The sequence below is a fragment of the Myotis davidii genome, unplaced genomic scaffold, assembly GCF_000327345.1.
Source record: "Myotis davidii unplaced genomic scaffold, ASM32734v1 scaffold1548, whole genome shotgun sequence".
Classification (NCBI taxonomy): Eukaryota; Metazoa; Chordata; class Mammalia; order Chiroptera; family Vespertilionidae; genus Myotis; species Myotis davidii.
The window spans coordinates 143878-157301 of record NW_006298676.1 but is presented as its reverse complement, the minus strand read 5'-3'; the positions used below and the strand labels follow the sequence as shown (position 1 = coordinate 157301).

General features: G+C 52.3%; 2 protein-coding genes across 3 annotated transcripts in view; one reads left to right on the top strand and one right to left on the bottom strand.

The window, feature by feature from the left end:
• The window catches only part of PLA2G2C (phospholipase A2 group IIC), a 21260-nt gene extending 13040 nt beyond the window's left edge, over window positions 1–8220 (bottom strand). Inside the window, exon 1 of one of the 2 annotated variants that reach the window (XM_006774462.2) lies at window positions 8043–8220. In XM_006774462.2, coding sequence (XP_006774525.2) covers window positions 8043–8188 — 146 coding nt within the window. In that variant the 5' untranslated portion in view covers window positions 8189–8220. Of the gene's footprint in view, window positions 1–7692; window positions 7913–8042 lie in introns of those variants that run through there. The other variant, XM_015570930.1, reaches the window with a different exon arrangement.
• On the top strand, window positions 7468–13418 carry UBXN10 (UBX domain protein 10). Its single transcript, XM_006774460.2, has 2 exons — window positions 7468–7486; window positions 12242–13418. The coding sequence occupies exon 2, from the start codon at window positions 12257–12259 to the stop codon at window positions 13100–13102; it is 846 nt and encodes a 281-aa protein (XP_006774523.1). The 5' UTR covers window positions 7468–7486; window positions 12242–12256; the 3' UTR covers window positions 13103–13418.
• Window positions 13419–13424: the final 6 nt, after the last annotated feature.

The following is a 13424-nucleotide window of genomic DNA, read 5'->3' as shown; positions in this document are numbered from 1 at the left end:
GTAGGGAGACCTAAGGATAAAGATAAAAAAGGCTGCAGTCGTTTAAAAAGTGCAAGTTTTGTGGTTTTTAAAACATGTCTTTCTTTGGCAACACCAACCCTTCATCTTGTTTTTTTTTTTTCTCTTTCTCCTGAGGAGTTGGCATTTCCTCCATTCCCAAGTTTAAAGGCATCTCTGTGGACCATGACGGAGATCCAGCTTGGGAAAGTCTAGCCCCGTTTGCAAGGTAGATACCCACCCGCTCCACCCCAACACACACACACACACACACACACACGTATACCTTCCTTGATGCCCAGGTATCTTATTCATAAACTTAGCCCCTAAGTTTCCTCTCCTTAAAGTGAGAGTAAAAATGCCTATGGAGCCCTAGCCAGTTTGGCTCAGTGGATGGAGCGTCAGCCTGCGGACTCAAGGGTCTCAGGTTTGATTCTGGTCAAGGGCATGTACCTTGGTTGTGGGCATGTCCCCAGTGGGGGGTTTGCAGGAGGCAGCTGATGGATGTTTCTAACTTTCTATTCCTCTCCCTTCCTCTCAGTAAAAAATCAATAAAATATACTATAAAAAATGCCTATCGACCATCTCCAATGTTTATGAAGAAATTACTAAATGCCGGTGCTGCTTTCTTTGAAGGCTCCATGGGTATTCCATTATTTAATCCTCAGAAAACCTTGAGCAGCTTCACCATCATTTTAGAGATGGAGAAACCGAGGCCCAGAGAGTTTGAACACATCTTTGCTCTCCCATAGCCCCTGACTGCACAGACTCATGGGGACCAACTGAAATAATGCAGTAACCCTGCTTAGCATTAACAAATGCCGTGACAGGTAGACACGCCCTTCCTATTGCTATTAGCAATGGTGATGGTGCCCACATTCGGCAACCTTCCCCCAGGACAGCAGAGAGGATGTGGGCTCAGTGTCCCACCTTGTCACATGGAGCCCCCTGGTCAGTCAAGAACTCTCTTTAAGTACAAGTGGTCCCTATGCACCCATCAGAAATCAAGCTAAGTCTGAGAACTTCAGCACTAGGAGTACGAACAATGGCTGGCATGAGGCTAGAGGACTGGGAGGGGCAGACCTAGACTTACACTCCGTGGCGAGGTTTGCCAGGAAAATTTCTAGACGGGGGCCCTGCTGCGGAGCCTGGGAGGGAATCAGAGTCTGCTATTCTTGCCTCTTTGGCAAAATTCTGGTGGGTGCTGCAGGCTTTGGCCAGGCCTGGTCCCAGCCAGCCCTCATCACAAATACTATGCAGGACGTTCCAGCTCCATGGGCTGGCTTCCTTTTTCTCTTTTGAGTCTTAAAAAATAATTGTGTGATGGTTTAGTCCAGTGGTTGGCAAACTCATTAGTCAACATTGCCAAATATCAACAGTACAACGATTAAAATTTCTTTTGAAAGCCAAATTTTTTAAACTTAAACTATATAGGTAGGTACATTGTTATTAGCTTAATTAGGGTAGTCCTAAGGCTTAGGAAGAGCCACACTCAAGGGGCCAAAGAGCCGCATGTGGCTCACAAGCCGCAGTTTGCCGACCACGGGTTTAGTCCACGAGGAAGGGGCCGACATTTTCAAATGGGCAGGTGATGGCACCTGCGTACATTACTGGCAAGGAAACAGCACAGACTTTTATCAAGCATCAACTATGTGCTTTTTCTGGTGACATAAGATTCTGGCCCAAGCAAGGCTGCTGAGCTGGCTGGAGAGACCAAGTGGGTAAACACAGACCAAAAGCCCGAAGCGGGGAGAAATTCTGTGTTTGGGCCTCCATTGTTTCTGGAATGCTTAGCCCAATCTTTGGTAGGTCCCCTTTTCAGGGCTGGGACCTGCCCCTGACACTCCCACGCCCTGAGAAATGCCTCTGCTGTAGGGAACTGTCTGGTTCACGGTTATGACCCTCCTGGTGAGGGGGTAGAAGTAACCCCTCGCCAGTGCCTAGCTCAGGTGATGATTTAAAGGGCCATCCCTTGCCTCCTTGAGGACAGCTCTAGAAAGCCATCCCAGCTCCAGAGCTCCCCAGAAGACAAGCTGAGGCCTCAGCAACTGCCTTGTGTGGGTCAGCTTCTCCCTCTGTGGGTCAGCTTCTCCCTCTGTGGATAGGTTTCTCCCTCTATGGATAGGTTTCTCCCTCTGTGGGTCAGCTTCTCCCTCTGTGGGTCAGCTTCTCCCTCTATGGATAGGTTTCTCCCTCTGTGGGTCGGCTTTTCCCTCTGTAGGTTAACTTCTCCCTCTGTGGGTCAGCTTCTCCCTCTCCCCCCAGTCTTGCCTTGCTCACTTCCCAGCTGGTGTGTCTCCTGGCTGTCCCCCAGTAATGCACTTCTCCATCCCAGCATCTGTGTCCAGGGAGGCCAATCTAAGCCTGGGTAGAGTGATGAGCATTGCTCTATGGATTGTACAATAAATGCCTTTGAGCTCAGAGATAGGAGGAGTGAATTCACCTCCAAAAGGAGGTGGCATTTGAGGGGGCCTGGGTTTACCTTAAACTTGCATTCTGCTCCTATATACTCCTCACTACAACCCCACCCATCTGATAGTTGAGAAACCAGGGCACAGTGAGAAGTGACCCAAAAAGATCCACATAGATACCAAGTGACAGGGCCAGGGCTTAACCTGTGGTCACTGACTCCACCCAGTGCTCTTTGCACCCCACCAGACCCCTGTCTACACCTCTTGTTTGTGTAGCATTTTGAAGGTCACACAGCATTTTCACAGACACTGACCTTCACAGCTATGACTTAGGCAGGACAGACATGGTTCTCTCCATCTGACAAATCATTGCGCAAGTTTTGGATGGTGCTGAAACAAAACCAAGAGGCCTGCAGACTTGATGAAGGGTGAGAGCGTAGTAGGGAGCATGTCTGGTCTTCTATGCCAGCTTCTAGGGCAACAGCCAGCAAGTTGGCAGGTGCTTAAGAGCTACCCTCTCAGACCCATCAATTCATCTTACATAGACAGTGATGAAACGTTGGTTGGCTTTATCCCCATGGAGACGATAAGGGGGAAGGAGCCGGAAAGATCTACAAGTTAAGGCTCATTCCAATTTGTCCGTCTCTTTATCCCTAGAATCTAAGTAGCACAGTGCCAAGGACAAACCAGCAATGATGATAAGGGTGGGTGACATTGCATCACACTTGTCTTATACCTTGCACAGTTTCTGAGCACTTCACCCATATCTACTCATTATGTCCTCACATCCCCCAGCTAGGTCAGTACTATTAATTTTCCTCATTCTGCAGGTAAAGAAACTAGGCACAGAGAGATGGGCATTAAATATTGAGAGAATGAATGAATGGATGATCAGAGTAAAATCATGCTTCAAGTTACAGAAATCAAAACAAAACTACAACCTACTGAGGACCAGCATAAGGCTAAGCACCACTGGATTATCTGATTGAATCCACTTGGAATAGTCCCAAGGAGGCACAGACCATCAGCCCCAGCTTACTGATAAGGAAATAGAACTGGGCAGAGATTGAGGGGTGGGCAAACTTTTTGACTCGAGGGCCACAATGGGTTCTTAAACTGGACCGGAGGGCCGGAACAAAAGCATGGATGGAGTGTTTGTGTGACCTAATATAAATTCAAAGTAAACATCATTACATAAAAGGGTACGGTCTTTTTTTTCAATAGTTTTATTCATTTCAAACGGGCCGGATCCAACCCGTGGGCCGTAGTTTGCCCACGGCTGGGTTAGGTGCTTTGCCCTGCAAACTGCTGGAGCCAGAACTTAACCCAGGTGTGTCTGACCCCAAAGGTGGCACCCCTACCCCTTGGCAGTTCTCCTGTTTACCTGCGGGTCAGTGAGAGAATGGCCGCACCTACCCAAAACACTGAGAACACAACCAAATGACCAAGCATCCAGGCAGCTGCCACAACGCTCTCATCTCAGACACAGTTCTAGCAATGCATCACCGGCCTCTTTTTGCTCAGACACAGAAGTGAAACAGGGATGAAGGTCGAGTGGCTCCTCTTAGCAGGAAGGCAAAGGAGAGGAAGAAATGCTGAAAACAATCACTGATAAGGCCAGCGAGCCTGGGGACATTGAGTACAGGGGCAGATGGCTCTAGCCACATCAACAGGATTGTTCCTGGAGCACAATTACAGACTTTGTGTCACCCAGAAAAGGTTTCATTTTGCCAGGGACTGCAAAGGTGAAAAGCACATAAGCTCCTGCCTTCAGCCCAGCCCTGGGGGAGGTCACTTAGACTGCAAGCAACCAGATATCCTTGGGGGGATACTGCCTGTGGCTTGCTAGATCTCTCAAGGGAAAAGCCAGCCGTGGAGTTGGCATCACCATCATTATTAGTTTAATTCTCATTTGCCAAGCACCTATTTTTATCATCTCCACACAGCAATCCTATTCTTACAGCAATCCTATTCTTATCATCTCCATTCTACAGATGAGGAAACTGAGGCCCATAGCAGTTAAACCAGTTACCCAAGGTTCTCAGCTAGCAAGTGGTACAGCCGAGATTCAAACTTGACCACAGAGCCCATGCCTGCAGCACCTATGATGATCCCATTGGCAGATACAGATGAAGTGCCAGGCATGAAGATGAGAGGAGCTACTCTAACGGTGAGGGTGCACATTGTGGTTGGGCATGTTCTACTGGACCAAAAGGGACCCGAAAAGGCACATGAGGTGTGAGGAGAGAAAAGGTGTTCCAGAAAAGCCTGCATGAAAGAGGTGACTTTTAAGACGAGCCTCGAAGGGGTCAGCGAATTTGGATTAACTTCAAGGAAGGGAGCAGGGTGGGGCAGGTATGAGCAAAGACCCTAGAGATGAAAAACCCGAGGGCCCAGGTTTCCCCTTGGGAAACAAGGTGGCTGGAGCTCGGGGAGAGAGCTGGGGAGGAGCGGGAACCATGGTTGGGAAGGAGAGAGAGAGTCTCCACGGAGCTGGCATGGCAGCGACCTCTGGCCACGTGACTGAGAACCCACTTCGCAGGTGACATCAGGGCCCGTCCTTTGCAGACACGTTCTCTAAAGAAAGATGGGAGAGAGAGGCAGCAGAGGCACCTCTCTCCCTGAAGAGCAGGCAGGCCCAGCAACTGCCTGGCCAGCTGCCTTCTTTCCCTTCCCTCTGGCCTCCCTCTCGTTTCATGCTGGGCATTACATGACACCAGGAAGCAAAAGACACTGCAAATATTAAACAGACCTAGGCACAAGCACCATTTCACTGCCTGCCCGCGTGGGCATGCACACACACACACACACACTCACTCACTCAAAGGGGGCGAGAAGCCAATTTGATTTTCCAAAAGATTGCATAATTCTTAGGTGATATTAAAATAGCTGATGAAGAATGCACTTTAATCTTCCCTGGGTGGGTGTTGCAGGGCTGAAGTGCATTGCTTAGCTATTTCTCACAGAATCATATACAGGAACTAAGCCACCAGCCCAGAGTTGCAAACCTTTCTCAGCTCCCCAAACTGCCACCTCCTGCACCTTCTTGGGGCCTCAGATCCCTCCCTGAGTGTCCAGGGTGGGCAATGAGGTGACCTTAGCAGGAAGTCTGCCCAGCCCAGGCCCTCACCGCCCACAGATGAGGCGCTTCCTGAGATGGGCAGGAACGCCCCTGCTGAAATGATCACCTCCTTCGCAGCCCCAAAGACCTTCTGTCGGTGCCAAGCACTTAGCACATAACCATGTCCAGCCTATGCCTGCTCTTCCACACTTGGCTCCAACTGTCTTGAAAATAATCCGATCTGTCACTCTCCGGGTGTCTTCTCGACAACCCAATGTAAACATCTTGAGGAAGGCTGGAGTCATGCTCATATAGCAAATATTTTGCCACAATGCTGGGTAATGAACCCTAATTCTTTCCTCTGATATGGTTCTTGAATATCTACTAACATTATCTTTTAGTATTATAGTCACTAAGTTATTCACCTGCATATTCCAAGAGTCTAGAACAGTGCCTGGCAGACCACAGCCCAGTTAGGACTCCTTCTGAAGCTAGCTTAATTCCATCGGGGAAGAAAGACGACTTCGCCCATGGAGCTCTGAAGGGTAAGTGAGCGTTAGGTGAAGGAAAGGAAGGAAAGGTTGGGGAGTTTGGAGAAGAATCTTCTAAGCCAGGGGTCCTCAAACTTTTTAAACAGGGGGCCAGTCCACTGTCCCTCAGACCGCTGGAGGGACGGACTATCGTTTAAAAAAAAACTATGAACAAATTCCTATGCACACTGCACATATCTTATTTTTCAGTAAAAAAAAACAAAACGGGAACAAATACAATAGGGGTATTTGCATGTGGCCCGCGGGCCATAGTTTGAGGACCCCTATTACTAAGCAGAGGGGACAGCAGAAGCCAAGTCCTGCACTGTGGCGAGGGTGTGCATTCGCGTGGCCTGTGACAGAGAACAGGCTTCTGGGAAGTCACGGAGGAGCAGTCGATCTTGGACAGAATCAGAGGATGGATCCCCTGCATTAAAACAGGGGGAAGAGGGGGCAGCAGGGAGACAAAAGTAGACAAGTTGGTAGGGCTGATGGCAGAAAGCTGCGAACCGTTCCATCTGATAGCCTCTATTTTCTCTCTGAAGAGAGAAGTAAGTTTACCTTCAGAGTGGGAGGAGGGAAGGGAGAGGTGGGGGCGTTCAGGAGAGAGAGAACAGGTTTGAAATAGCCACTGAGCAGAAAGGAGACAGAACTGCGCTGGGGAAGGTGGAAGGATTTCTGTGTGGGTTGAGGCTTCAGTGGAGGTTGGAGATCATTCCATTATTCAGTGGAATGTGGCTGGTCAAGATCTCTTCAGCACCGGAGTGTCAGTGGGCTGACTGGGCGTGGGAGGAATGAGGAGACCGCAGACGGGGCCTGGAGGATTCTTGCAAGAAAACCGCTGAGGGGGTGGACCAGGGAAGAAGCAGGTTGTTAGGCAGGAAGAAAGCAGAGAGGGCAATGGGCTGCAGCCTCCATGATGTTGAAAGTCAAAGGCAGTAGGAGTTGCTGGAAGGGTAAGAGGTCATGGTCTAGGAAGGTCAAAGCAAGTGTCAACGTCGTTGAAAACAAGGTCCCAGGGGGATGTGGAAATGAGGAGGTCAGGGATCTGGTCTTGAAAGAGTTGCACGAGGACAGATCAGGCAGACAAAGGCTCCCCAACTCCAACAGATGCCCTAAGAGCAGCCGCTCCGATTCTAGGGTCACCAGGAATCAGTTAGTGCAGCAGCTTCATCTAAAAACTGGGGACACTGGCAGGGTCAGGCCTGACCCAAGGTCACAAACCGGGGCTAGAGGCGGCGGGCGCTCCTCACCGCCAGCCCAGGCCGGAGCCAGAGCCAGAACCAGGCAGGGCGCTCTCCCCGCTCTCCCGGGAGATGGGAACCAGGCAGGGAGCCAGGTGAGGTCCGCCAGGTCCGCCTACCCCGCCTCCGCCCAGCACCCGGCCCCCACCCTTTCACCCCCTCATCAGGGCCTGGCCTATTCCGGGGCCAGACCGGAAGCACGTGGCCCCCCACCAGCTCGGTTTGCTGGAGCGGAGAGGCAAGGTGAGCCTGGCCCCCCGCTGGCCCAGAGGGTCAGCTCAGGGCCCCCTGCCGCATGGAAGGGACCCGGAGAGGCCAGACCCGAGCCTCCCACACGCCGTCCAGGCGGGCCTCCCCGAGCTGGGCTGGGCGAACCCTGGGAGACAGGACAGGGGCCCCGAGATGGGGAGCTACTCCCCAGTGGCAAAGCCAGCCAGGCCAGAGCTCACCGTTGCGGGAGTAGGACAACTCCGGGGCTCTGCGGCAGCCAGGGGCCTAGGGAACCGTCGGGCCATGCCCTCCTGGCTGGGCAGTACAGACAGGACACAGATCCCGAGGTACAAAAGGACATCCCGTCACATGGAGAGACCGGAACCAGCTCTGAGCCTCCCCCAGACCAGCGCTGGGTCACCCAAGTCAGCTCTCACTTGCTGCAAGTTCTTTCTTGCCCCGCCCCTAACCCCTCTTCCAGCTGCTGGGGCTGGTTTCCCTCCGCAGCTGCCAGTTCTTGGAGACCATTGAGCTGTCCCCCTCCACCTACCCATTCCCCTGGGAGTCATTCCCAGCTCCTTTTCCAAACCTTGGAGCACTTGGTGGCCTGTGGGCCAATTTCTCCACGCCCCCTTCACACGTGGCACTCTGCACAGGACAGTGTCTTCTAATCATGAGTCCTGGTGAGAACTGGGAATGGTACCAAAGCTTTCTCATGCTCAGGCCAGCTGCCATCTCCTGCTGGTTCTTCTGAGCGGTTTCATCCCGAAAGCATCGCGAGGAGGGGTGGGAATTGGCAGGGGGAGAGTATTCACTGATAAATATTTTTAAAAGACCAATTCATATGTGTGCACCCTTAGTACATCCCAGCAGCCGGTATGTGGGTGGTCATATTTTATTGCACTTACCGTCGATTTAGATTTGGGTTGTGAGTGCAGTAGGGTGGTCTGACCCTGTGGTGGGTGGGAGGCGGGCCCCGGGAAAGCAGGAATATGGCGATAGCGTCCCCTGTCGCGGTTTCCTTCTTTCTAGTTGACTTGGTGATTAAGCCGAAGGAATGCGCACCTGCCCTTTGGCAGCTCCTTGGGAGCAGTTCTCAGTGTTTGTTTCCTGGTTCCTAGCAGGCCCCTGGGCCAGACTGTATGTTTAAGTAAACAGGCCACTTGCCTATTCAGCTGGCAGCTTGATGGATGCCTGCACCTAGATCTTGTCAAGTCACTTTGTGGTTGTGTCTGCCAGGCCTAGAGGTGGTGAAATGAGCCGAGCAGGGATAACGATGGTGCCCACACAAGCCTTTCTCAACTGAGTGGGGCGGGCAGCTGTCCTGGACCCAAGATGTGAATATAAAGGCATGAAGTGGGCCCCGGCCCCCAAACACCTGCCTGCCCCACCTTCCCTCTCCATGTTCTAGTTGCCGGGGAGAGTTGGTGTTCCCGCCATGTAGCAGATGGTCCCTGCACTGGGGAGGAGGCAGTGGGTTATGAAAGCAGGTTCGACGGAGTGGTTTCACCTGAAGGAGGTGTTAGTCTCTAAATAACCACGAGTGGGCTGACAGGAATTAGTCACAACTGAGGTTTTCCTCTGAGATAGCTCGCCGTCATGTTAGCTTATGACCAGCGTGTCTTGACTATGACACCCCCTGAACATGGATAATTATATGGTACTGAGAGGTATGGAAAGTGCATGCACAGACTCAACCTTTACTGTTAAAAATAATTCAGCAAAGAACACATGACTCTGCTCATCAAAGTTGTTAAGGAAGAGGTTTCTAAGCTACCAAACTCCCTGACAGTAAAACCTTCCCCAGGCATGTGTGGGAGCTGGGAGCCAAGCCTGTGATAACTCTGTGGAAACTGTGGCAAATTAATAGCCATTCCGCAAAGGGGAGGGTGGGCAGAGAGGGGGAGTGGATGTGCCGGTTGAGCTTGTCTTGGGCAGAACAGTTGGACAATCATGACCTCCTGGCGCTGCCCTGAGTGGAAGTGCGGGATCGCTTCATGACAAGTGAAAGACGTTAGAGCTAAACTAAAAGGGGGAAACAGGACCCCAGCACATTCTTCACAGTTGATCAGAAAATAGATTAAGTTACGGGAGACGGGCCTGCTGTTTTGATGCCAACGAGAAGGCTCCTGAACTCCCAGCAGCCAGATTGGGTGTGAAAGACAAGTGAGAAGTGGGAACTGGGAGTGTTAGGAAGACTGGGTCTGTGAGCAGAATGGGAAAAAGACAGAGGCTGTTAAGTGTAGAGAGAGAGAGAGAGAGGGTAGCTTTGCTCAAGATTTTGCACTGAGTAGGACTTCAGGAAAATCCAGGGGTAGCATGTTTTGTCCGGTTGTGGTTTTAATGGAGAGGAAGAGGAGACTCCCTAAAATTAGGAACGATGGCCGGGCCCACACAACGGTACCCGGTTGTTCAGGGTTTCGTGATGAAGGCAGCTTGGAGTAAGTGAAGTGGAGGTGTTTAAGTTTAAAGCATGGAGTTAGAAGGGATTTATTAGAAAGCATTGATCTCATATTTTTGAGGCAATTTCAATAGGTGGTAGCCCATGAAATCCATCTTCCGGCATTTCTTTGCTGTGGGCAGGGCAGACATGCGTCCTGTGATTCACCCAGCTGGTTAGAGATGACTACACCCCGGGGAAGAGCTCTGAAGCAACAGGCAAGGCATTTGGACCTAAAATAATAAAAGTTACTAAACAAACAGAAAACCAAAAACAAAGAAAACCCCTTAATCATTTAATTAAATCTTTACTTTGCACCCAGCCTGGTGGTCATGGCCTTACCTACATCATTTCATGTTACTGTCTTCATGTTTCAGATAAAGAGACTGATCCGGAGGTATTTGAATAATGCCTTCAGGGTCACATTGCTCATTCCATAGATGAGGAAAGTGACATACGAGCAACATGGAGCCACTGCCTGTGGTCACATCGCTAGCTCGAGACAGAGCCTGAAAGAGAACCCTGATCTTAGGACTCTGGGGCCCGTGTCCTCTGCACCCAAACATGCTGCTGCTCCGGGACCATGAGGCACCGGGGAGTTGCCAGGTCTTTAGTGGGCTGCTCAGCCTGTGGGCGGAGAGAACAGCAGTCACAGTGGTGGTCAGGACTCAGAGGGAGGCAGGAGCCCAGGACCTAGCAGTGTCCTGGGAAGCTGTGACCGGGGACCAGCAGGAGGAGGTGGCTGTAACAGTGCTAGTGAAAGGGCCACCCAGATGGCCAGGAAAGAAGGAAAGATCTGATTTGGCGGTTGCGGGCCAGCACAGGGGACCCTGCTCCTGTGAGCTCTCACAGGCACCCCTGAACACCCCAGGTGCCAGGGACAAATACGAGGCCCTCTAAGTGTTTGCAAGGTAGCTGGGGAGACAGGAACGCTAATAGTAACAGTAAGAGACAGAGTGTGGTCAGTGCTGCGGGAGACGCCCAGCCTGGACCTCAAAACAGAACCCGTGTCACCGACCTGGGTTCTGCTTCAGGCTCTGCCGCTCGCTGGCTGTGACCGCAGGGAAGTGGCTCCCCTTCTGGCTCACCTGTCTATAGGATCAGCATGAACCCAGAGTCCCCTTTGCAGCCGGCCTAGGACAGTGTTTGTTAATGACGGCCTGCGGCCAAATCCAGCCCACCACCGCTTTTTTGTGTGGCTCGTGAGCCGAACAGAGCTTTTAGACTTTTAGGTGGTTGGGGAAAAAAATCAAAAGAAGAATACTATTCTGTGTCACATGAAAACTCTATGGAATTCAGATTTCTGTGTCCCTACTTGAAGGTTTATTTAAATACAGCCACACCCATTCATTTGCATACCGTCTGTGCCAGCTTTTACGCCAAAAGGGAGGAGTTGGGTACTTGTGACAGACGGTCTGAAAATATTTCCTATCTGCCCATTTACAGAAGAGGTTTGCTGAGCCCTAGTCTAGAACCCGAGGACGTCCCTGTAAGTTCTGGCCCCTGGGCGGGTCGGCAATGGGGCCGCCCCTCCTCTCCCTCCGCCCCTGGTGACAAGGGTTGGGGTGGTGGAGGGACACTGCACTGGGTGATCTGTACAGAGCCCCCTCTGAAAAACAGTAGGAAGGACAAGCAATGGGCAGGTTGGTGAAGAGGAAAAGGACTGAGGGAGACAAGGAAGTGGGGGTCACAGAGGGGAGCTTGTCCACAGTGAATACTGGACCAGAGGTAACTGCTGTGGGGACGCCCTCTACCGGAGTGCAGGGGGCAGCTTACTGGTTGGCCCCTCAGCTCTTGCGTGAAGCTGAGCCTGGCTCTCCTGAGCGGTGACTTAACAGGGCTACATCCGCTCTTTAGAGCAAAGGCAGCTCCTGGAACCGCTGCTTCGCGTAATCGCGTGTGGCTGATTCTGAGCTACAATGGCAGGCTGAGGAGCTGGGACAGAGACCGTGTGGTTCCCAAAGCCGGAAGCATTGATGGAAAAAGGTAGCCGACCCCTGGTCTAGGTTGTAACATGGCCTGTTCCTTCTCAGCATGGTCTCTCAGCTCAAAGCTCCCCCTCCCCTAAATTAAGAATCAGAATTAGTCCCCACCCTAGTCACGCTCTGATGAAATACTTTATCTTCTTCATTGCAGTTACTACTCTTTGAAAATATCTATTTACGTATAGGATAACACTTGTCTTTTCTCACTATGATAATGTAAGTTGCAAGGAATTTGGTTCACTGATATAGTCCAAACCTGGAATGAATGAATGAATAGCAGCTGGTCCCCTCTCCTTTGTGACTGGATCCAGAAGTGCCAGGGCGTTTAATCATGGCCTCCTCTCTTTTCTCCTGCTTCCTCAGGGGTCTTGAGAAGCAATGGCCACAGAAGCCCCTGTGAATAGAGCCCTCCCTGAATGCAGCCCTGTCATCAGCACAGCAGCCGACCGCTTCATTTGGCAGCCAGACTCGCCGAACATGCACGTCATAAGGCCCAAGTCCGCCAAGGGACGGACTCGGCCGCGGCTACACAGACCCCAGGACGCAGGGGTGTGCTCTCACCGCACACCTCCTTCTCCGCCTCCAGCCGTTCCCTGCGAGTCGCCAAGCAGCCAGAAGCCAGGAGCCTGTGCGCCCAGGTCCCCAAACCAGGGCGCTCCCCTTGAGGTCCCCGAGCTGCTGCAGCAGGTGCCCATGGGCGCTTCCTCCTCCCTCAATAAGTACCCGGTCCTTCCTTCCATCAACAGGAAGACCCTGGGGGAGGGGGCAGTGGAAACAGTAGCTGAAAGGGCCGGCTCCCTGCATCTGAGCAGCATCCAGGCTCTTTACCAGGAGGAGACCTGCACCATGGAGACCAGCCAGGAAGATTCCAGAGCTCCAGCTCGTTTCCCGGAGAGGAAGCTCGTCGTCCAAACCAGGAGGCCGAGCTCCCCTGGGGCTGGAGACCTGGAGGAACCATCAGATCAAGAGCCGAGGCTGCTGCTGGCCGTCCGATCCCCGTCAGGCCGCAGGTTCGTGCGCCACTTCCGGCCAACGGATGACTTACAGACCATCGTGGCCGTGGCCGAGCACAAGAACAAGGCCACCTACCGACACTGCAGCATTGAAACGATGGAGGTGCCCAGGAGACGTTTCTCCGACCTCACAAAGTCTCTGCAGGAGTGCAGGATCCCGCACAAGTCGGTGCTGGGCATCTCACAGGGAGACGGGGAGCAGTGGGTCTGAGTCCACAGCCACCCAGCTGGGGTCCCGGGTCTCTGAGCAAGGAGCCTGCTCAGGTGCCAGGGCCTCCTGGGGGCAGGTGGTTCCAAGTGCCACATGAGCCTGGTGCGGCGATGATTCTCAGGACTCTCGTCTTCAGAGCATCTCCTTTTAAGCAGAGAAATCTGCACCTGCACCAAGGGCACCGAGAAGATTCCCTCCTGGTTGTTAGATTCTCCCCACCCTTGGAGTGAACTGGTCAGCGGCCGGGGCGCTCCCTGCAACAGCTGTGGCCAGGCCTTCTCCCTCCCAGCATTTTGGGACCTTCCTGGAGCATCTGCTCGCC

Excerpts from the sequence above, each read along its gene's own strand:
- UBXN10 (XM_006774460.2), top strand. The coding sequence starts at position 12,257 with ATGGCCACAGAAGCCCCTGTGAATAGAGCCCTCCCTGAATGCAGCCCT.